General features: G+C 36.5%; 1 protein-coding gene across 21 annotated transcripts in view; it reads right to left on the minus strand.

The window, feature by feature from the left end:
• The window catches only part of PARD3 (par-3 family cell polarity regulator), a 661,643-nt gene that overhangs the window by 271,670 nt on the left and 363,559 nt on the right, over positions 1–26,414 (minus strand). For 20 of the 21 annotated variants that reach the window (XM_042945325.1, XM_042945323.1, XM_042945317.1 and 17 more), the window contains 2 exons: positions 25,551–25,642; positions 23,001–23,084 (listed from right to left, as the gene is read on the minus strand). In XM_042945325.1, coding sequence (XP_042801259.1) covers positions 23,001–23,084; positions 25,551–25,642 — 176 coding nt within the window. The remainder of the gene's footprint in view (positions 1–23,000; positions 23,085–25,550; positions 25,643–26,414) is intronic. The other variant, XM_042945320.1, reaches the window with a different exon arrangement.

Consider the following 26,414-nt stretch of genomic DNA (forward strand, 5'->3'; position numbering starts at 1 on the left):
TTGTTGCTTGTTCTGTGGCCATTTATCTCTCTCCCCTACAATTGTTACTTATATATATACCCTATCTATCCTTACTGGTGCATTGTAAGCTACTGGAAGATAGACAAGATGGGATTCATTCAGCAAGGCACACTCAAGCACCTAGCTGGTAGCAAGCTCATTAATGAAGGAAAACTGAATGAGTTGAGCTGAGACAAACAAGTCTCATGTTTCTAACAAACTTTTTGCAAAATAGAATACAATCAAAGGGAAATTTAGATTCAGATTCTTTTTTTTCACGAAAATGTCATTTACACCAAATATATGATTGAACTGAAATAAATTGACTTAAAAACAAAAGTCCTTTTTCACTTGTTACTTTGCAGCTTAAACTTGTTTTTCATGAATACTTATTGAATCATACTTTAACTTCATTTTAATTTTTATTATTAAGTATATTACAGCATGTTTTACTATGGTCAAGTCTACTAACATGCAAAAATAATCAGAGGAGATAATATTTAAATTGTATTTTTCTTAATTTTTTTTAATGTTTATTTATTTCTGAAAGAAAGAGAGAAAGAGAGCATGAGCAGGAGAGGGGCAGTGAGAGAGGGAGGCACTTCGAATCTGAAGCAGGCTCCAGGCTCTGAGCTGTCAGCACAGAGCCTGATGGGAGGCTCGAACTCACGAACCAGAGTAGGATGCTTAACTGACTAAGCCATCCAGGTAACCCCAGGAGAGATAATATTTAAATTGCCTTTTGTAATTTTAACATTTGATGATTAGTACCTACTAGTGTAAGAGTCTAAAAAAATCTTAGTGACTGATAAAAACATTATTACACAGGTAATTTTTGGTTACTTACTACCATATACTGGAATTAAACAAATACAAAAATTCTCTCGGCTCAAAGGTGAGAACAAAGTACACTGACATAGCCGTACAAGCACTTAACTGTCTGAGTCCTATATGGAAGGAAGAGATTCCACAATATTCCACCAATAATTAGGTTATGTTAAAATGTCATCATGCCCATGATCTGTCTCCCCATACTTCCCTATTGTCTTAGTGTGTTTCTACGTGCAATTGACTAAGGCGTTCCATGCAATTGATTGAGGTATTCTATGACAATACATTATTATTATTATTAAGATGTATCTATCATTCTGTTGAATGAGAGAAAATAATTTGAGAAATCAAATTAAATCAGTTATTGATAGTATGAGAAGTAGAAAACACTTTGGCCACTTTACCATCAAAGCAACCATGTAAAAGGACAGCTTGAAGGAAAAGATGACTCAGCCACCACAGCCAATCATAACATAACCAGATATGTGGTGCCACACCTGTTGCTAAATCTCTCTATAGACCAAGAAAGCTATTCCACAGTGCATGCATTCAGTGTGCAGTAAGAGTATGCCCTACCAAGCGTCACTCCAGTTAGTTAATTAGTTTTTAATCAGTGAAATCATGAATGATTTTTCAATATGGTTACAATACTCCTGCAATCAAAAGTGACTAATAATTATTAGGTTCTTATGTACCCTGAAATATGTTATATATTCTAAATAGCCCACATATTTTTAAAGAAATATATCTATACACATATATAGACAGATTATGTTTAATGAAAATTGTTCAGTAGTTAACTATTATTGATGATTTGTTTAAATTTACAAATTTACCCCATATAGATCCTTTCAGTATTTATGTCAGTTTAAAATAATACAACTTGGAAATCTGTAATTTAATTCTACAAGTGGCATCACTATTTTTCACAATAGGTCTATGGATTTGTATTCATCTAAATAATCATTTTTCTTTTATAATCTACTTCCCCCGCCCCCAGCCGGGAATCACTCTAGAATAATAATTCAAAGTAAAAAAGCATGACATGCTTCATTTATTGAATGGCTTGTCTTTCTAAGTCCACATATACAGCCTAATTCATCAGTAATCCTAATATACAGTAGAAAATGTTATAAATCATAAATAAATACACCATCACATTTACATGGAATATAAACAGAAGTTTATTAAAAGAGGCTTTTACAATCCAGTTATTAAAATAGCCACAAAAATCTCAGAATCCTTTTTCTGGGCCTTTTTCTGGGATTAGGATACTGATGAGGGCGGGGGCGTGGTGGGGGGAGAGGATGAATTTCACCCTGAGTAACACAGCAAGTGATCAGGGAATCAATGGAACAGACTGAATTAAGGAGAAGTTAGTAGCCTGCTGATTTCTAAGTACTTGACCACACTATTAGAATCATTCTCTCCAAAAGAATGGATTAATTTAAAAGTAAAGTGGTACAATCTGCAAAATTATCTCATTTGCTTCACTAGGTGAAAATGATTACAAAAGGAATGGGAATGAACTATCAAAAAAAAAAAAAAACAAAAAAAAAAACTTCACAAGAAAATTGAACTGATACCATAACAGCAAGACTGAGAATGAAAAGTACCCTCTGAAGGGAAATCATGGGTAAGTGATAACACTTTCATGTTCCTGAAACACATGAGAGCAAGCACGGAGATTTCCATACCTCCCACTTTCAATTTAAAGCCATCTCAAACTGTATAATTAAAAACACATGTTAGGTATATATTGTGCAAATTCAACCAGCAACCAGTATTTGTTCTAAAGTGATGAAGAACTGACTGCCTATGGTGTTGTGGTTCCTTTAACACTTTTTAGAGAAAATACTCGAAGCTAACGAAATTCCGAACATTTTGGTATGTCAGTGTGCTAGGACAGAGAATAGTTCTTCTTCTAGGAAGTCAGTACCAGAATTCCTTATTGGGGACAACTATTTTCCAGAAGTCACCTTGCACAAGAAAAAAAAAACAAACATACATTTATATATGAAGAAGAAGAGGGAAGAGAGGCAGCCAGGTGAGCTCTACTTGGAGGGATCAGCCCAGGAGCAGAATTGCCTAGGTGGGTTGTGCTGACAGACACAGAAGAAGAGACATGGTGGATGGATGAATGTGGCAGGCAGACTTATGAAGGCGTGTCTGTAGGGTTTAGGGGGACAGAAGCAGAGACTCCTGCACCTCGTGTGCAAATCTAATGTAAACCCTACTTGGCACATACGCTTTCTGAGCACATAGATTTTTTTTTCCTGATAAATCTGAAACATCTCCAGGCCTACCCCCTTTTCCACTGTTTCCTATATATATATATATTTTTTTAATTTGGGGGAAAAAACACTATGTCCACTATGTACGAAACTCACTACTGAATAACTTCCCTCCAATAAAAATATGCAAATACACAACTATTTCTTTAAGCCTATCCTCATGGCTCTTGAGCAATGTTTCTTACCATAAAGGGGGGGCAAAGAAGAGTAAGAAAGCAAAGCCATTGAAATGCAGCATGATTTGGGATGTATAATTAGAAATTTAACTGCTTAGATTATATTAAGGATTGCACCACTACATTTTCACAAGGTTCATTAGCCTAATTATGCACTTAATTAAAACAAACTCAGTCATACATGTTAACATTTTCAATTCTAAGTATAAATTACAACCAATGATAAAACTGAAAATAAGTAACAAAGGTTTTATTGACATCTAAATTGGCTAAGCAAGTCTGAGTTTTGCTTTGATAATGTAAACTCCCACAACTGCCACCCAGTTGTATGGACATGATCATAATTCATCTTAACAAAAGCTGACACAGTATAAACACCACAACCATAGTGAAGGCAGAGTGGGAGTATGCAGAATGGGATTCCATCAATAAGACCCTCTCAGCTCACTGAACACTAAACATGAGGGGCCAGAAATTATCTACATTTGAGCCCTGAGAACCACAGCCATCTTCATAGCAGATACAAACAGAAGAAAGTTCAGAAAAGTTCCAAGTTAAAAAAAAAAAAAATCTTTGCTTTTTAAATCTTTAATAGGTAAATAAAAATAGAGAAGTCTTTCAAGCTTAGGGCAGAAATGACAAGCATCACACTTCTACATTTAAAGAAGCAAGAGTTATTGAAATGTAAACTATACTTTTCTACCTAAAACAAAGGTATTATTGTAATCCTTTATTAGAACAAATAAGCCTACAGCTAAGAAAGCACAATTAAAAACTTTCAGATAAAAGCTACAGATTCAGTTCATGAAGTTACATTGTGTTTTCTCAGAAGTAATGAAAATTGAATACTCAAAGTTCAAGAGCATATTTCTCCTTTGAAAAGTGATAATTTCAAAATTCTACAATGATCTGAAATACACACACCTCGCATAAAGCTTTCCTGACCTGAACTAGGTTCCATGAAATTCAAATTGGCTCTATTTCTTCATTAACATATATACACCCAACGAACTAAACTAGTATGTACAGTTGACCTATGAACAACGTGGAGTTAGGGGTGCTGGTCCGCAGCACAGTAAAAAATTTGCACATAAATTTGACTTTCCAAACGCGTAACTACTAATAGCCTACTACTGACCAAAGCCTTGCTGATAACGTAAGTCAATTAGCACATATTTTGCATGTTATATGTATTGTATACTATATTCTTAAAGTAAGCTAGAGAAAAGAGAATGTTAACAAGAAAATCATAAGAAAGACAAAAACATTTACATACTGCACTGTACTTATAGGCGAAACAAATCCATGCATAAATGGACCTGCACAGTTCAAACCTGTGTTGCTCAAGGGTCAACTGTTTTGCAAATCTTGAATATATGACAGCAGTAATTCTCATCTTGGATTCAAAACAGAAGAAAAAAATGATCATTTTCTACTATTTCATACACTAATCAGCACCTATCTAAACAAAGAGAATAATCAGCAATATGGAGGAAATTCTAACGCACATGACAGGAAGATCAAAGGAAGATAAAATATCATTTTTATTAGCTGTCACTGCCAAGTACTCTGCTAAATATACTTTACATATATGGTGTAATTTGCATATATTTTCCTATTAAAGCCATACAAAGTCACTGGAGTGTCCATCCCTCAGATGTAAAGACTGACGCTAAACAAAGCTAACTTGCTCCCTTGCTAAAAGACAGAGCTGAATTCTGTCCCAGTATCTCTGGCCTTAAAAGTTGAACAGTTCCGAACAACTCCTCTGCCAAAAACATAAAGATAACATGTGATCAAGTTAGTCACTGATTGACAGAAAGGTAACACAGCATTTCTAACCAGAAATTCTGAAAAAGAAACAAACTTCTTGTTTTTGATGTATTATAAAGCAAAAAGTCCAGGGGAAAAAGTCATGAAGAAAAACTTTAATGCAGTAATTGAAAGGATAGTATAGACCCTTCAGCTGATACTGTAAATATTAAATTGAAGATAAATGGTTGAAAAAAATTCATCTACAAAAAGTGAGTGATTAATAAGGCAATGCCAGCAGGAGCCATTTGCAGAAAGCTAGAAACATACAGAGACACACACACACACAGACACACATACTCTTCCTCCTTCCCTCCCTGTCTTACCAAGGAAGGGCTGCTTTTCCAAAACTAGATTTTTCCTTTAAGTCTCAGGATTGACAATCAAATAAACGAAGAAGAGTCCTGTGAGTACTTATTACTAATTGGAAGATGTTAAATGAGTTTGTTTTTTTAAATTTGCTGCCTTCTGGGAATTCCTGAGAATTAGGGGTATGTGTTGGTAGTTAATAACATAGAGTTACAATAGAAAGACTTTCTTACCTACCAGTAAGTGGCAATGAAATTTTGGGCTCTTGTCTCCCTCTCCAAATATTACGAATAGGAAACAGAGGAGAAGGAATTTTAGATATGAAAAATATTAGAATCGAAACTCCATCATGGGGCACCTGGGTGGCTCAGTAGGATAAAAGTCTGACTCTTGGTTTCAGTTCAAGTATCATGAGTTTGAGGCCCCACATCAGGGTCTGAGCTGACAGCACTGAGCCTGCTTCGGATTCTCTCTCTCCCTCTCTCTCTGCCCCTATCCCGCTTCTGTGAGTGCACTCGCACATGTTCTCTCTCTCTCTCTCTCTCTCTCTCTCTCAAAATAAATAAATAAACTTAAAGAAAGACAGAAAGAAAGAAAGAACAAGAAAGAAAGAAAGAAAGAAAGAAAGAACAAGAAAGAAAGAAAGGAAGAAAGAAAGAAAATGAAAGAAAGAAAGAGAGAAAGAGAAAGAGAAAGAGAAAGAAAAAGAAAAAGAAAAAGAAAAAGAAAAAGAAAAAGAAAAAGAAAAAGAAAAAGAAAAAGAAAGAGAAACTCCATGATGGCGGGCATTTTTATCAAATTATGGCCCACAAGCCAACATTAAGACTAAGCCTGCCACCTGTTTTTGTAAATGCAGCTTTAGTGGAACATAGCCACACTCATTTAGTTAAACATTGCCTATGGTTGCTTTCATGCTACAATGACAGAATCGAATGCTTGCAGTGGAAACTCAGGTGACCCACAATGCAAAAACATTGAATATCTGACCCTGTAAAGGTTTTGCCAAGCCTTGATCTTCCCTCCACCTGGAAACAAGAACACTGCCTGGTAGATACCAGATCTTTAAAAAAAAAAAAAAAAAAAAAAAAGGCGTGGGGGGCCGGGGGAGAATCCAACAACTTCCTTGACAAAACAAGCACAACCATATAACTACTATTTGCAAAAGAAAAGGTACTGTGATAGAACACTCCAAAGACCACTGGATTAATAATAACCAAGAATGTATATAAATGGGAAATGTCCATTACAGAAAAGACCCAGAAAAACAGACTGCATTTTATCAAAAACAATATGCTTTGCCACACTTGTTTCCACAAGGGAAATGTTGTAGAATTTCCACTCTTAGACTGTAGAGTCCAAGTAAAAGAATAATTTTTTTTTTTAAATACAATCCTATTTCTTAAAAACTTTTAACAATGTCTCCATTATTTTTAGTGAATGAAGTCTCATAGGTCACTCATAAAGTGCTTTCAAACAATCCCTCCAGTGCTATCTTATAATACATTCTGTTTCAAATCCTTTACTCGTTAGTTCTTACCAAATCGTGCACATGTGTATGTAGCATCTTCCTTTCATATATTCTCTCCTTGGGAAAGAATATCTTTCCAGAATGTCACTAGAATAACTCCTATATTTTCTTCAAAGAACCTAGCAAGCTCCATTGCTTCACTGAAGGTTGATGACAGCATTCAATATTTCCATACTTCTGCTAAATCCCTATGGCACTTGTGCATATAGTTCTTTTGAAAATGTAGCATGGATTTTTTAATATACACATTTTTCAGCTGGAATTTTAAGTCCCTTGAAACCAAATTTAAATCTTATAATTTCATAAACCCAACTTCTACAGTATATAATTTTTTTATCTTGCTTCTTAAATACCTAGCATTATCAGCCTCAGAAAAGCTCATTAACAACTATCAAGCCAGGATATTTCTCTATATCTACTGTAGCAATGCCATAGCTAATATGGATAGTCACAGGTTCATACACACTTTTACTGTGTAAGCATTACTGAGTAATACCTATGGGTTAAGACCTAGGAATATAAAATATATAAAACACAGTTTTCTGCCAAAGGAAATGACAATTATTTGGCATAACCTTCGTGAAAATAGTAGCATGTATGATTTAAATAAGAAAGTTATGTTTGACTTTTAAATCAGGAGGAAATCAAATTATATGTGTGAAGTTAAAACTGATTTCAAGGTAATGAAACTGTGTAAAAGAGCTCTGGATGGGAATCAGTTTATTTTATTTTTGAATAATGTACAAGATGATGACTAAAGTAAAACAGTATAACAGGGAAGGAAACAATCAACAAAACTCAGAGGCAAACTACGGACTGGGAAAAGATATTTGCAAATGACATACGATATAGGTTTAGTATCCAAAATCTATAAAGAACTGATCAAATTCAACCCTCAAAATATGAATAATCCAATTAAAAAGGTCAGAAGACATGCATAGATATTTTTCCAAAGAACACATGCAGATGGCCAACAGACACATGAAAAGATGCTCAACATCGCTCATCATCAGGGAAATACAAATCAAAACTACAAAGAGGTATCACCTCACACCTGTCAGAACAGCTAAAATCAATGACACAAGAAACAACAGGTGTTGGCAAGCATGTGGAGAAAGGAGAACCTTCTTGCACTGTTGGTGGAAATGCAAACTGGTGCAGTCACTCTGGAAAACAATATGGAGGTTCCTCAGAAAGTTAAAAATAGAACTACCCTACTATCCAGCAATTGTACTTCTTAGTATTTATCCAAGGAATAAAAAAATATGAAATCTAAAGGATACATGCATCCAATAGTTGTAGCAGCATTATCTACAATAGCCAAATAATGGAAACAGCCTAAGTGTCCACTGACTGATGAATGCACAAAGAAGATGTGGTTTATATGTACAATGAAAATGTTACTTAGCCATAAAAAAGGATCAAATCTTGCCATTTGTAATGATATGGATGGAGACAGAGGGTATTATTCTAAGCAAAATAAGTCACAGAAAGACAAACACCATGTGATTTCACTCATATGTGTAATTTAAGAAACAAATGAGCAAAGAGAAAAGAAGAAGAAGAAGAAGAAGAAGAAGAAGAAGAAGAAGAAGAAGAGAGAAAGACAAGCCAAGAAACAGACTCTTAACTATAGAGAAAAAACTGATGGTTACCAGAAAGAAGGTGGGTGGGGAATGGGTTAAATAGGTGATGTGGATTTAGGAGTGCACTTGTGATGAGTACCAGGTGATGTATGGAAGTACTGAATCACTATATTATATACCTAAAGCTAATATTAAACTGTAAACTGGAATTAAAAAAATAAATTTTAAAGAAAAAAGAAAAACAGAATCAAGGGGAAGATAAAACTGTCATTTCCATGCATCTATTTGTGTCTCTATCTAGGTACTGAGGCAGTGGTTAGGGGATAAGAAGTCATATGCCAAGTGTCACTGATGCCTCCAATCAAAAAACACCTTCCAGTTTTGCTCTAGAAAATAGTAGGCCCAGCAAGATCCTTATTCAAAAAACTTCATTATGCCTCAGGCCATAATAATACTTAAGTGGCTATAAAAATTTCTCTAACATTGACTTCACATTTTTTTCCTGTTTTCCTGAATTATATTTTTACTTGAGATGTCCTGCGTTGTGTGTTTTCTCTTTATGATATATAATTCACATCCTGCATTATTTCTTAGCCTTTTTGGCTTTGAAATCTAAATCAGAAGGCAATACTGACAGATATGGGTCACTTTTACAAAAAGAAGTATTCAGTAAGTGTTCTTCAATTAGCTGTATCTTCAAAATTGAGAAGACCCAAATAAGACTGGAATTTTGTACAAGTGAAGTTATTCTTGGAAATTTCAACTTACATCCCATGAATATGTATTCTTTTATTCCCACTAGATACATGTGCAATTTCTTCACAAGTTCCACTTAATTTCTTCCTTTCTGCTATACTACATCGCTTAATTTGCCCTTTCAGCCACCATGGAGCTGATGTAGCTTCCTTTATAAGCTGTCATCACATTTGAAATCATCTTCTGCAACAAGCCAGCTTCAGTTACCTAATTCAGACAATTCCTCCTCTATCAATTCATGGAGTACCTATCATATATCAACATTTATCACATAATTACAATTGTGTGATTTGGGGCCATCACTCCATCTTGGTTGCAGATCCCTAGAGAAAGACTATGTCCTGTTCATCTTTGTGTCCTAGCACCTAACTCAGGAATTATCACACAGTAAAACCTTGGGAAGGCTTCTGATTGAATGAGAAGAATCTAAGTGTAAGCATTTCAGAGAACAAGGACCATGGCTGTCTTTGCCTCCTCAAGATTGATTTCTATGATTTTGAGCAGCCTGCCTGCATTTTCTCTCCCAATGAAAACCTAACTCTGAAGAACCATTACTATCAAGTCAATGAGTAAGCTTAAAAAAGCAACGTAAGTACTGAGAAAAGAACAAATATTTCTTTGTTCTTTGTTGTTTCCCAATATGAAAACTGGTAATGTCTAAAAAGAGTTTACAATTGTAAAATCTGATTTTCTTAATCTCTTTGTCCCTTATATAAGAAAGTTGTACAAGACAGTCTTCGTTAAATGCCAAATAAACCGAGATTAAAAATGACTCAGCTGGGGGCGTCTGAGGGGTGCAGTTGGTTAAGCAGCTGACTTTGGCTCAGGTCATCATCTCACAGCTCATAAGTTCGAGCATCACATCAAGCTCTGTGCTGACAGCTCATAGCCTGGACCCTGCTTAAGATTCTGTGTCTTCCTCTCTCTCTCTCTCTCTCTCTCTCTCTCTCTCTCTCTGTCTCTCTCTGCCCCTCCTCCACCTCTCTCTCTCTCTCTCTCTCTCAAATAAAAAAATAAGCATTTAAAAAATGTTAAAAATGACTCAGCTATAAAACAACTTTTAGTTCTGCAAAGGGATACTTGTCTACTTGAATGTGTTCTGTATCTCTAAACACCATGGTAACCAGTGGATTTTGTGAAATTGCTTCCACTGAATTAATCTATACTACATTTACTTATCTATCTTGTTTTCCTTTTGTTCTAGGCTTTTCATCTATTTATTTTATCCTAATATCCTTTCACACTGAGGGAGGAAATGTGTAATAAATTACAGAAAATGGCATGTTTATAATTGAAATACTGGTTAAGTCTCATTTAAATGGGAGGGCAGGAAGCGGTTCAAGAAGACAGCATAGGAAGATCCTGAACTCACCTTCTTCCACAGTTACCACACATGTACAGCTACACATGGAAGAGTTCTCTCAGAAAAGGACCTCAGAACCAGCTGAAGAGCTACTCCACAAGAAAGGACAAAAAGACCACACAGAGACATACTCTTCCAAAACCCCCAACACAGTGATCCACAATTGGGAAAAAACTCAAAACACAAAATACAAATAAAAACATATATACATAAATCAGGACAAACACACACACACACACACACACACACACACACACACACACACACACAGCTTCTTCCTGAGGAGCAAGGGATTTGTGTTCCATGCTAGGTACCACAACCCTCAGCGTCTAAAGCAGAGTGAGGAACCCCCAAAATCTGGCTTTGAAAGCCACAGGAATTACATTAAGGAGAACCACAGGGCTATCAAGCACAAAGATTTCCAGATTAAAGGGCTCACATGTAGGACCCAGGTCACAAAACAGGAGTTTGAAAAAAGTCTAGACCACAGGTGAAGGAACTTTACTTGTTAAACTTAAAGTATCTACCAGAGGGACAGAAGTCTGCTGGTATTCTCTCTAGGGACAGAATACTAGTGGATACCATTTTTATAAACTACTTCTACATTGCTAATGCCAGTATTGGCAGGTGCCATTTTTGTACCTCACTCTAACTAATAGCTGTGGGAGAGCAACACCCCCTCCCCACTGGCCAGCACATCTAGGCATGGCAGATGAGCAGACTCATGCCTTCTACCCCTGGACCCTGCCATAGTTGAACAGGTATGTGTTGTACACACAGGGGATGTCCCTTGCACACCAGACTTGGGTGGGGTGGGAGGGTTGGGTTTCTGGACTCCATAGAACTGAAAGTATTGGACAGACAGCTCAAAAGACAACCAAGAACAAGGGTAAGGTTAAATGTTAAGGTTCATCTACTATACAGAGTCATTCACAAGCACAGGGAGATATAACTGTTTTACATAATACACAAAAACAAATACAGAGAATGAAGCAAAATGAGGAAACAGAGGAGCATGTTCTAGATGAAAGAACAAGATAAAATCCAAGACAAAAACCTTAATGAAACAGAGGTAAGTAATTTATCTGAGAAAAAGTTCATAAAATGATAAAGTCAGAAGAAAAATAGATCAACAGACTGAGAACTTCAACAAAGAGACAGAAAAATATAAGAAAATACCAAACACACTTCACAGAGCTAAAGAATACAATAACTGCTCTGAAAAATTCACTAGATGGGATCAAAAGGAGGTTAGACAATACGGAAAAATGGATCTGTGATCTGGAAGTCAAGGTAGTGGAAATCACCCAAACACAAACAGAACTTCAAAAAGATAACAAAAAGTTTAAATGAGAATAGATTCAAGGATCTGTGGGAAAATATCAAACATGCTACATTCATATTATATGAGTCCCAGAAAGAGAAGAAAGAAAGAAAGAAAGAAAGAAAGAAAGAAAGAAAGAAAGAAAGAAAGAAAGAAAGAGGCAGAAACTTATTTGAAGAAACAACGGCTAAAAACTTCCTTAACCTAGAGAAGGAAAAAGACATCCAGGTCCAGGAAGCACAGAAAGTCCCAAACTACAGGACACAGAAAGACACACTAAAACACATTGTAATTATCAAATGTCAAAAGTTAAAGAGAGAATTTTAAAAGCAGCAAGAGAAAAATAACTAGGGAAACTGCAGATGACTACCACATGACTTTTCAACAGAAACTCTGCAAGACAGAAGGAAGTGGCATGATATACTCAAAGTGTTGGGAAAAAACAAAAGCAACTTCCAACCAAGAATACTCTACCCAGCAAGGTTACTCAGAACAGAAGGAGACAAAGTTCGAGACAAGCAAAGGCTAATAAGGTAATTCATCACCACAAAACTGGCAATACAAAAGAATTGATAAACAGACTTCTTTAAGCTCTGAACAAAAGGCCATAACTAGAAGTAAGAAAATATATGAAAGAAAAAAGATCACACTGATAAAGCAAATATAGAGTAAGGTAGTGGATTAACCACTTATGAAGCTAGTATGAAAACAAAGTAGTAAAATCAACTGTAACTGCAATAATTAGATAAGGGATACACAAAATAAAAAGCTGTAAAATACGATATCAAAAACATACAACACTGGGGATGGGTAGTAAAAATACAGTGCATTTAGAATGCCATCTAACTTAAATCACTATCAAAATAAATTGCTACACACACACACACACACACACACACACACACACACACATACACACACACTCTTATATATGAATATCATGGTAACCATAAAACAATATCTTAAAATACACACAAAAAAATGAGAATATCTAAACATAAAACTAAAAGAAAGTCATCAAACCACAAAGAAAGACAGCAAGCAGGAACACAGAACTATAAAAACAACCAGAAAAAAAGACTAAACAAAATGGCAATAAGTACATATCTATCAATAATTACCTTAAATGTAAATACTAAATCCTTCAATAAAAAGACATAGGGTGGCTAAATGGATAAAAAGAACAAGACCCAGGGGCGCCTAGGTGGCTATCAGTTAAGCATCTGACTTCAGCTCTGGTTATGATTTCACGGTTTGTGAGTTCAGGCCCCACATCAGGTTCTGTGCTGACAGCTCAGAGCCTGAGCCTACTTCGAATTCTGTGTCTCCCTCTCTCTCTGCCCCTCTCCCACGTGTGCTCTGTGTCTCTCTCAAAAATAAACATTAAGAAAACAAGAGGAAGATAGCAGCACAGGAGGATGCTGGGCTCACCGCGTCCTGCTGATCACTTAGATTCCACCCACACCTGCCTAAACAACCCAGAAAACTGCCAGAAGACTAGCAGAATGGATTCTCTGAAGGCAAGCGCAGACGAGAGGCCCACAGAAGAGGGTAGGAAGGGTGGAGAGGCAGTGCACGTACACGGACTGGGGACTGGCATGAGGGAGCCGGGGCGGAGGGGCAGCCCACCAGCAAAGCAGAGCCCCCCCGCCCCCAGTCTGGCTTTCAAAAGCAGAGGCGCTGGACAGAGTGTGTTCTGACAACAAGCTGGACTTAACATCTGGAAGGTTATAAGGTAACAGCTCTGCTCAGAGATCAGGAGAGCTGGAGGACAAGGGGAGGGAGAGCTGTTGAGCCCCGGACGACAGAGCTCAGCTTGGCGGGGAACAAAGGCTCTTGCCAGCACCATCTCCCTCGCCCATCCCCCGCTAACATCCCAAAGGGAACCAGTTCCTGTCAGGGAACTTGCTTGCACCGTGCAAACACCCAAAGCTGTGCTTCTGTGGATACATCCCTCCAGTGGCAGGTCTGACTCCCTCCTGGTGCCGCAGGGCCCCTCCCAAAGCGGATCTCTGAAGGAAAAGCGAGCTGAGCCTGCCCCTCCCGGCCCTGTGCACCTTGCCGATCCACCCCAGCTAATACACCAGATCCCCAGCACCACAAGCCTGGCAGTGTGCAAGTAGCCCAGACGAGCCACACCACCCCACAGTGAATTCCGCCCCTAGGAGAGGGGAAGAGAAGGTACACACCAGTCTGACTGTGGCCCCAGTGGTGGGTTGGGAGCAGACATCAGGTCTGACTGCAGCCCCCCCACCAACGCCAGTTATTCAAAACAGCACAGGGGAAGTGCCCTGCAGTTCCGCAACACTCGAGGGACTATCCAAAATGACGAAACAGAAGAATTCCCCTCAAAAGAAACTCTAGGAAATAGCCACAGCTAACGAACTGATCAAAAACGATTTAAACAATATAAAAGAAAGTGAATTTTGAATAATAGTCATAAAATTAATCACTGGTCTTGAAAACAGTATAGAGGACAACAGAGAATCTATTGCTACAGAGATCAAGGGACTAAGGAACAGCCAAGAGGAACTAAAAATGCTATTAATGAGCTGCAAAATAAAATGGAGGTGACCACAGCTCGGATTGAAGAAGGCAGAGGAGAGAATAGGTGAACTAGAAGATAAAGTTGTGGAAAAAGAGGAAGCTGAGAAAAAGAGAGATTAAAAAAATCCAGGAGTATGAGGGGAAAATTAGAGAAATAAGTGATCCGCTAAAGAGAAATAATCTACACATAATTGGTATCCCAGAGGAGGAAGAGAGAGGGAAACGTGCTGAAGGTGTACTTGAAGAAATAATAGCTGAGAACTTCCCTGATCTGGGGAAGGAAAAAGGCATTGAAATCCAAGAGGCACAGAGAACTGCCTTCAGACGTAACTTGAATTGATCTTCTGCACGACATATCATAGTGAAACTGGCAAAATACAAGGATAAAGAGAAAATTCTGAAAGCAGCTAGGGATAAACGTGTTCTAACATATAAGGGAGACCGATAAGACTCTTGAAAGATCTCTCTACTGAAACTTGGCAGGCCAGAAAGGTATGGCAGGAAATCTTCAATGTGATCAACAGAAAAAATATGCAGCTGAGAATCCTTTATCCAGCAAATCTGTCATTTAGAATAGGAGAGATAAAGGTCTTCCCAAACAAACAAAAACTGAAGGAATTCATCACCACTAAACCAGCCCTACAAGAGATCCTAAGGGGGATCCTGTGAGACAAACTACCAGAGACATCGCTACAAGCATGAAACCTACAGTAATCACAATGACTCTAAACCCATATCTTTCTATAATAACACTGAATGTAAATGGACTAAATGCGCCAACAAAAAGACATAGGGTATCAGAATGGATAAAAAAACAAGACCCATCTATTCGCTGTCTACAAGAGACTCATTTTAGACCTGAGGACACCTTCAGATTGAAAGTGAGGGGATGGAGAACTATCTATCATGCTACTGGAAGTCAAAAGAAAGCTGGAGTAGCCATACTTATATCAGACAAACGAGACTTTAAATTAAAGGCTGTAACAAGAGATGAAGAAGGGCATTATATAATAATTATAGGCTCTATCCATCAGGAAGAGCTAACAATTATAAATGTCTATGCACCGATACGGGAGCCCCCAAATATATAAAACAATTACTCATAAATATAAGCAACCTTATTGATAAGAATGTGGTAATTGCAGGGGACTTTAACACCCCACTTACAGAAATGGACAGATCATCTAGACACACGGTCAATAAAAAAACAAGGGCCCTGAATGCTACATTGGATCAGATGGACTTGACAGATATATTTAGAACTCTGCATCCCAAAGCAACAGAATATACTTTCTTCTTGAGTGCACATGGAACATTCTCCAAGATAGATCACATACAGGGTCACAAAACAGCCCTTCATAAGTATATAAGAATTGAGATCATACCATGCATACTTTCAGACCACAAGGCTATGAAACTTGAAATCAACCAAAGGAAAAAGTCTGGAAAACCTCCAAAAGCATGGAGGTTAAAGAACACCCTACTAAAGAATGAATGGGTCAACCAGGCAATCAGAGAAGAAATTAAAAAATATATGGAAACAAACGAAAATGAAAATGAAACAAACGAAAATGAAAATACAACAATCCAAATGCTTTGGGATGCAGCAAAGGCAGTCCTGAGAGGAAAATACATTGCAATCCAGGCCTATCTCAGGAAACAAGAAAAATCCCAAATACAAAATCTAACAGCACACCTAAAGGAAATAGAAGCAGAACAGCAAAGACACCCTAAACCCAGCAGAATAAGAGAAATAACAAAGATCAGAGCAGAAATAAACAATACAGAATCTAAAAAAACTGTAGAGCAGATCAATGAAACCAAGAGTTGTTTTTTTGAAAAAAATAAACAAAATTGATAAACCTCTAGCCAGGCTTCTGAAAAAGAAAAGGGAGAGGACCCAAATAGATAAAATCATGAATGAAAATGGAATTATTACAACCAATCCCTCAGAAATACAAGCAATTATCAGGGAATACTATGAAAAATTATATGCCAACAAAATGGACAACCTGGAAGAAATGGACAAATTCCTAAACACCCACACACTTGCAAAACTCAATCAGAAGGAAATAGAAAGCTTGAATAGACCCATAACCAGCGAAGAAATTGAATCAGTTATGAAAAATCTCCCAACAAATAAGAGTCCAGGACCAGATGGCTTCCCTGGGTAATTCTACCAAACATTTAAAGCAGAGATAATACCTATCCTTCTCAAGCTATTCCAAAAAGTAGAAAGGGAAGGAAAACTTCCAGACTCATTCTATGAAGCCAGTATTACTTTGATTCCTAAACTAGAGACCCAGTAAAAAAAAGAGAACTACAGGCCAATATCCCTGATGAATATGGATGCAAAAATTCTCAATAAGATACTAGCAAATCGAATTCAACAGCTTATAAAAAGAATTATTCACCATGATCAAGTGGGATTCATTCCTAGGATGCAGGGCTGGTTCAACATTCGCAAATCGATCAACGTGATACATCACATTAATAAAAGAAAAGATAAGAATCATATGAATCTGTCAATCGATGCAGAAAAAGCATTTGACAAAATTCAGCATTCTTAATAAAAACCCTTGAGAAAGTCAGGATAGAAGGAACATACTTAAACATCATAAAAGCCATCTATGAAAAGCCCACAGCTAACATCATCCTCAATGGGGAAAAACTGAGAGCTTTTTCCCTGAGATCAGGAACACGACAAGGATGTCCACTCACACCGCTGTTGTTTAACATAGTGTTGGAAGTTCTAGCATCAGCAATCAAACAAAAGGAAATCAAAGGCATCAAAATTGGCAAAGATGAAGTTAAGCTTTCATGTTTTGCAGATGACATGATATATTACATGGAAAATCTGACAGATTCCACCCAAAGTCTGCTAGAACTGATACTTAAATTCAGCAAAGTTGCAGGATACTAAGTCAATGTACAGAAATCAGTTGCATTTTTATACACTAATAATGAAGCAACAGAAAGACAAATAAAGAAACTGATCCCATGCACAACTGTACCAGAATCATCAAATACCTAGGAATAAATCTAACCAAAGATGTAAAAGATATGTATGCTGAAAACTATAGAAAGCTTATGAAGGAAATTGAAGAAGACATAAAGAAATGGAAAAACATTATGTGCTCATGGGTCGGAAAAATAAATATTGTCGAAATGTCAATACTACCCAAAGCTATCTACACATTCAGTGAAATCCCAATCAAAACTGCACCAGCATTCTTCTCAAAGCTAGAACAAGCAATCCTAAAATTCGTACGGAACCACAAAAAAGCCCGAATAGCCAAAGTAATTTTGAAGAAGACCAAAGCAGGAGGCATCACAATCCCAGACTTTAGCCTCTACTACAAAGCTGTAATCATCAAGACAGCATGTATTGGCACAAAACAGACACATAGACCAGTGGAATAGAATAGAAACCCCAGACCTAGACCCACAAAAGTATGGCCAACTAATCTTTGACAAAGCAGGAAAGAATATCCAATGGAAAAAAAGACAGTCTCTTTAACAAATGGTGCTGGGAGAACTGGACAGCAACATGCAGAAGGTTGAAACTAGACCACTTTCTACACCATTCACAAAAATAAACTCAAAATGGATAAAGGACCTGAATGTGAGACAGGAACCCATCAAAACCCTAGAGGAGAAAGCAGGAAAAGACCTCTCTGACCTCAGCCACAGCAATTTCTTACTTGACACATCCCCAAAGGCAATGGAATTAAAAGCAAAAATGAACTATTGGTACCTCATGAAGATAAAAAGCTTTTGCACAGCAAAGGACACAATCAACAAAACTAAAAGGCAACCAACGGAATGGGAAAAGATATTTGCAAATGACATATTGGACAAAGGGCTAGTACCCAAAACCTATAAAGAGCTTACCAAACTCCACACCCAAAAAACAAACAATCCAGTGAAGAAATGGGCAGAAAACATGAATAGACCCTTCTCTAAAGAAGACATCTGGATGGCCAACAGGCACATGAAAAGATGCTCAACGTCACTCCTCATCAGGGAAATACAAATCAATACCACACTCAGATATCACCACACGCCAGTCAGAGTGGCCAAAATGAACAAATCAGGAGACTATACATGCTGGAGAGGATGTGGAGAAACGGGAACCCTCTTGCACTGTTGGTGGGAATGCAAACTGGTGCAGCTGCTCAGGAAAAGAGTGTGGAGGTTCCTCAAAAAATTAAAAATAGACCTACCCTATGACCCAGCAGTAGCACTGCTAGAAATTTACCCAAGGGATACAGGAGTACTGATGCATAGGGGCACTTGTACCCCAATGTTTATAGCAGCACTCTCAACAATAGCCAAATTATGGAAAGAGCCTAAATGTCCATCAACTGATGAATGGATAAAGAAATTGTGGTTTATATACACAATGGAGTACTATGTGGCAATGAGAAAGAATGAAATATGGCCCTTTGTAGCAACGTGGATGGAACTGGAGAGTGTGATGCTAAGTGAAATAAGCCAGGCAGAGAAAGACAGATACCATATGTTTTCACTCCTATTGTGGATCCTGAGAAACTTAACAGAAACTCATGGGGGAGGGGAAGGAAAAAAAAGAGGTTAGAGTGGGAAAGAGCCAAAGCATAAGAGACTGAGAACAAACTGAGGGTTGATGGGGGGTGAGAGGGAGGGGAGGGTAGATGATGGGTATTGAAGAGGGCATCTTTTGGGATGAGCACTGGGTGTTGTATGGAAACCAATTTGACAATAAATTTCATATATTAAAAAAAAAAGAAAAGAAAACAAACTGAGGGTTGTTGGGGGGGTGGGCTAAATGGGCGAGGGCATTAAGGAGGGCATTTTTTGGGATGAGCACTGGCTGTTATATCTAAGTGATGAATCACTAAGTTCTATTCCTGCAATCATTATTACACTATATGTTAACTAACTTGGATGTAAATTTTAAAAAATAAAAATTAAGATAAAATAAAAGAAAGAATGTAAAAAAAAATTAAACAAAAAAACATTAAAAAAAAATTTTTTTAAATCCTATTAAGCATCTTATCCAACCACAACAGTATGAAAGCAGAAATCACCTTCAAGAAACAACTGGAAAAAAACAAAACACATAGAGACCACACAACAGGCTACTAAACAACCAATGGATTAACAATAACAACAAAAGAAGCAGCCAAAACCAAAATACCTGGAAACAAATAAAAATGAAAACACAACACTCTAGTCCATATTACCCAAAGCAGCCTACAGATTCACTGCAATCCCTATCAAAATTTCAATGGTATTTTTCACAGAATTAAAATGAACAATCCTAAAATTCTTTTGGAAGCACACAAGAACCCAAATAGCCAAAGCAATATTAAGAAAGAAGAACAAAGCTAGAGGCATGATGCTCCCTGATTTCAAACTATACTACAAAGCTATTGTGATCAGAACATTATGGTACTGGCACAAAACAGACACACAGATCAAGAAAACAAAACAGAGAGGTCAAAAATACATACATATTTATATGATCAATTAATTTATGAGAAAGGAGGCAAGAATATACAACAGGGTAAGGACAGTCTCTTTAACAAATGGCATGGGAAACCTGGATAGCTACTTGCAAATGAATGAAACTGGACTGCATCTTAAGGCATATGCAAAATAACTTAAAATGGATTAAAGATTTGAACATAAGACCTAACGCCATAAAAATCCAAGGAGAAAACATAGGTGATAACCACCTCGACATTGGTCTTAGTGATATTTTTTGGATTTGACTCCAAAGGCAAGAACAACAAAAGCAAAAATAAACAAATGAGAGTATAGCAAATGAACAAGTTTTTGCAAGTGAAGGAAATTGTCAACAAAATGAAAACGTACTGTGCTAAATAGGAGAGAATACTTGACATTCATATTTTACAAAAACAGCTAATATCCAATATATATATAGAACTCACCCAACTCCAAGGCAAAAAAATTAAAAATGGGCAGAAGATCTGAGTAGACATTTTTTCTACAGCCAAAACGCACATGAAAACATGCTCAACATCACTAATTATCAGGAAAATGCAAATTAAAACCACAATAAGATCATTTCACACCTTCCAGACTGACTAACCCCACCCCACACACATACACACACAAACACAAACACACAAAATAACAAGTATTGGTGAGGATGTGGAGAAAAGGAAACCTTCATTCACTGTTGGTAGGAATTAGTGCTACCACTATGGAAAACAGTACAGAGATTTCTCAAGAAATTAAAAAAAGAACTACTGTACAATTCAGCAATTCCACTACTGTGTATTTATCCAAAGAAAACAAAAAACTAACTTGAAAAGATATGTGTACCCCTATGTTCATTGCAGCTTAATTTACAATAGCCAAGATATGGAAGCAACCTAAATGTCCATCTATAGATGAAGGGATAAATATGTGGTATGGGTATACAATGGAATACTACTCAGCCATTAAATAGAAGAAAAACTTGCCATTTGTGACAACATGGATGGAGCTTCAAGGTACTATGCTAAGTGAAATGAGTCAGACAAATACCCTATGATTTCACTTACACGTACAATCTAAAACACAAAACAGATGAACAAAACAAAGCAAAACCCGACTCACAGATACAGAAGACCGATGGTTGCAAGAAGAGAGTGAGTTTTGGGGGTGGATAAAATGGGTGAAGGGCATCTAGAAGAACAGACTTCCAATTATAAAATAAATAAGTCATGGGAATATAAGTCATGGGGAATATAGACGATATTATTTATTAACTTTGTATGGTGACATATGGTAACTAGACTTATCATGGTGATCATTTCAGAATGTATATAAATGTCAAATCACTACGTTGAAACCTGAAACTAACATCAATTATACTTCAATAACAACAAAAAATGAAATACTGCTTCAAAGCTGGTATATACACAATTAAGTCCCATTTGTGAAAAGTTACATCCCACAGGAAGGTAAAGGTACACTAATATCAGGAAGCTATAATCCACACAGTTTACCTTATCTTTTTTCTTTCCACTCGTAAAATAAATGAAAAAATTTAACTTTTGAGATCATTTAAAATTGTATTCTTTAAAGGAAATAAAGGCAAAGTCCATTTTGAAAAAGAACTGTGTTTAAACGAAAGTGCCTTAAAGAAATTTCAATGCTTCTCTAGAGTTTAAAAATAAACAAAGAGAAGGAGGAAAAAAGAGAAAGCAGTCAGAACCCTGTGAATATAACACAACCTCAAAATTCAAGGTGAAGTTCACAGCTTGTTATATAACACTAACTGTCAAGCCTCTTACTCCAGCAGAGTTCTTGGTAAATCAGTTTCAGCTTCCAGACATTCCATAAAGCCTGTGCTCTACCAACGAGATGAAATCTGGAGTCACCACAATTAGGACGGTGGTACAATACTCAATCAACAAACTTAAGTAAATAATTGAATCACACACTTATCACTGACATTCCATCTGTTTTTTACACCATGCTACATGCTTGCAATTCCCTGGCAACAGTGTGAACTACATCTCAAGTCACTGGTCTAAGGCCATCTGCCAGCTTTCCCCTTTCTTCTCCCAGTGTAAAGGAAGTTAAAAAATAAATAAATATAATCATAACAATAAAAGAAAGAATGAGAAGCCAAGTAGTTCATAAATAGATTTCACCAGGTAATTACTGGATGGGATTTAGGAGAGTGTGTAAGTAAACTTCAAGCACTTAACAGTTAACAGCTCCAGGGCAAGGATGCAATGCCCGTCACTTGTTGTTAACAGAGGCCCATCACCCTTAGTTGCAGTATCAATTCACAATTTAATAAACATATTAAAATAAAAATTTAATAAACCCAAGGATAGTTTTTTTCACAGAAAAAAAGGCAGAAGAAAAGAAACTCATACAACATTTGAAGTTTTTAAAGATACACATTCTATAAATTAATGAAGTCATTAGCCGTACAAAATTTGACATTTGAGTGTGCAGAGATTGAAAAAAGAAGGAGCCACAAGTCGCATGGTAGGAAATAAATCTATAGCTTATTTAACTTTCACAAATTTCAAACATAATCATAAAAATCTTTCAAGATTAAAGAACTAAAAAAATGAATTTAACATGAATCCTTCCCTAAGTTACCCAGATAATTTTTATTGGATAAATTTTTCCAGAAAACTGCTTTAAGCTCTCCCTTAATTTTGGAAATTCAGCTGGAGTTTCGACTCTAAAGTGTTTCACCAATGTACAGCAAAGTACAATGTTTGCAGGGATGCGTGATGACCAATAAAATTATTAGAATAATTTAAATGCTTGATTTCTTCATCAGCCTGAGTGCTTTCCATGATTATGATGTATACGTATGAAGTAGCGAGTGCCCCCAAATGAAACTGTTCCTATTAAGCATATGCTAAATCAACACCACTCTATATCTGAGCATAAATGAAGATAAAACACTCAACATTATGATTCAATTAAAAACCTCCAAGATACGTTACCTGCCGCCTCGAGCACTGAAAGGCACTACATGGATTCCCAGAGGCCCTCCATCGTTGGGGACTTGTACGAGCTTTACCATATCACTGTGAGACAATGATGAATGAGGGAGCATGAACATGTACTGTAAACAAACCAAAACCAAAACAAAACAAAACAAAAAAACTGCTACAACACAGACACACAACAACAAAAGAGAACAAAACAAAAATCCCACCAAGCACACACACATACATGTACACATTCTGGAATAGAAGCATGGTGATGAAAGCGACATTAAACACTACATACCTGAACACTAGCCTGATGGCATGCAGAGAGAGCAATCAGCAGAAATAACTGCATTAAAATGACACAGAACCATTTCTCTCGGACCACACACTGTTCTATGTGTAATACAAGTACACATTTTGTAAGTCAGAACTCTAGATTTCCATGAAAAATTTTCCACCGCAGTATTTATTTCAAGGACAATATAGATTAAATGAGTAAAGGTGTTTTGGCTGCAGAGCACATTAAAATTTACAAAGTGCTCCTGCATATGTCACATTATTGCTCCTTCCAATAACTCAATGAGGTAAAAGCTTTTGCTTCTGTAGGTGACAGTCCACATGTGATCCAGCCATCTTTACATCCCACTGTTCCACCATTAATTCAGTCACCATTTCCTACTTCTCTAAGTGTAACTGCAACACCGGGTATGAAACTCCTTTCTCAAAGCCAGCAGGTACCTGCTAAAAATCAAATAATTTTGGGGCGCCTGGGTGGCTCAGTCAGTTGGGCGACCAACTTCAGCTCAGGTCATGATCTCACAGTTTGTGAGTTTGAGCCCCGCATCAGGCTGTGTGCTGACAGCTCAGAGCCTGGAGCCTGCTTCAGAGTCTGTGTCCCCTTCTCTCTCTGCCCTTCCCCAACTTGTGCTCTGTCTCTCTATGTCTCTCAAAAAATAAATAAATGTAAAAAAAATTTTTTTCTAATAAAAATCAAATAATTTTCATAAGTGTTTGTAATTGAGCTTTAAAGTCATGAAGAGATATAGAAGTAACATGAAGTTACTTCTATTACATAACTAAAGTACTTTACTATTAATATAATAAGCCAGAGTTTAATGAAAACTGGTTTAACTTAGAGAATGTAAATTTTCTAAACCTTTTATGAGATTTCACTTCCTTTATAGATTTTTCCGTGTGTGTGTGTGTGCGTGTGTATGTGTAGTGACAGAAATCTAAGCAGGTCTTATCTGACAATTTCTGAAACTAGTGTTTCAATTAAATATCTAGTTGAAGCAATGTGGACAACTATAAAGGAAATGCTAATTCTTCAATTATATTACTTAAATAAAAAATAAAGTTATGCTACATACTATTAATGTCCTGACTATATAATATAAAGACTAAAGAAAATTAAAGATAGTGATATCAAACAAATCAAAACAAAATTGAGAATACATGCATATATTTAATCACATACACTAATTAGGAAAAAATTAGAATCCTGCCATACTGCCAAAATATTTACTAATGTAATACTATTCAAGTGAATTTTTAATTTTTTATATTTTCATAGAATTTCACATCTTAGATATTTAATATCATTTGAACATCTATTTAATGATTAGCTTGTCAATTGAGAATATAACTTATAAATTTATTTTATTCCACATTCTTTCTTAAAAGAACTAGGACATGGCAAGTCTTCTCAAATGTAACAGAGACTGCTGGTTGCTATCTGTCTAAACATAACCTGGTTCTCGAAACTGTTACTCTCACTGACAGCAGTTTTTTGAGAGCCTTCCCTTGAAACACCAAGAAAAGACAGAGTTAAGAGTTTAAATGTTGATATCTAGGCCCTTTCAACTTTTACCCAAAGTCAAAAAAAAATTTCAGAATGACTGCCCTCCCTGGTCTAAGCTACCAAGGGAAGAAGTCCTAAAAACACCTTCCATTTAAACATGCCAATATTTAAGACAATTGTAAAGCTGAAATAATGTAAAGTTTTTCTTCTTCCTTTTATACCTAAAACCATGTTCAAGGTCCCTAACCTATGATTCGAATTTTTCAACAAATAGAGATTTCAACAAATCTCTCAAGAGACATTCGATTTTTCCAAATCAAAAAAATATATACTAACATGACTAATGCTTACATGATCCAACTGGTTTTTCAAGTAAAGTAGATCTACACATTTTGTTTTTAATTTAGCAAAGTTGAGGAACGAACAAATGACCAAAACAATGACATACAAAGCAATTTGAAAACAGTTACAGTGCTGTTAAGATGACATTGTCAATCAAATACTATTTTATATTATAATTTAATAGTATTTGCCAAGGCATGAAACTCAGGACAGAACATGTGAATTTCCATGCTATACTTCTTACATTAGATAATTAACTCAATAGATGAAAGATGCTCTTTGGAAAACAAACCAATGCAACGCATGGTTTTAACTAAGCACAAACATTCCGCATGCCATATGCTTTTGGAATACTTGCTGCTATCAGTGATGCTACATGTATATTACAAATTCAGTTAAAAACATCAGTAACTTACTCCAGGGAAAAGCTGGGTATATTCTCCAAACCGGTATCAGCATGTCCAACAGGTTCAACACGACTGTTGTCTTCTTCTGTCCCATCCTCATCCTAGAGACACACAGCACAAATAGAAGCACACTCTGTGTTACATTTACTTCCATAATGTGAAAGGAAACTGGATAAAACTGGAGTTTGATAGACATTATGATCATGTTAACTGGGTCCTTCCTCCAGAGAGGATGACCTTTAATGATAAGATGGGTAGATGTATATGAAAAGCTGTATTTTAAAGTAAGTTTCCTGAGTTAGCATACCCCAGGAAGTGGGCAAGACACAACTAAAATAAGAAAAGAACTTCTACTTATGTGAACTTTCTTAACATTTTCATTTCACTTTTTGGTGTATGTTTTTGGAAGTAATTATACATTACTACAATGTTATGTTAATAAATAAATGTATAGGATATAGGTAATACGTTTAACATTTTTACTAATCCAAACAGTTGAGACCATTAAAAACCTTAACAACTACCAAACGCTTCAAAGGTCCCCAGTTCCTACTAAACCAGATTTGTCAAAATGAGCATGCAGTATGTACAATCCTAGACTCAAATCCTTCATCCTCTGAAATTTCACATAAACTTACCGTAGGCCAAATGTCTGATTATGTACTTCTGTTATGAAGTACTAAGCCTAGAAAAAGGTACAAACAGCAAAATAATCAAACCACCACTTTTGCATTCCTCCTTTTAAAATGAAATATTATGTAAAAGTTATGGTCCCACATGTTGTAGAAATTGGGTAAGTACAAATGTACTACAAAACACAAACGTGGAATAAATGTGATGGCTCATAAAAATAAATGAACTGCCACTCATGGA

The sequence above is a fragment of the Panthera leo genome, chromosome B4, assembly GCF_018350215.1.
Source record: "Panthera leo isolate Ple1 chromosome B4, P.leo_Ple1_pat1.1, whole genome shotgun sequence".
NCBI classification, from domain to species: Eukaryota; Metazoa; Chordata; class Mammalia; order Carnivora; family Felidae; genus Panthera; species Panthera leo.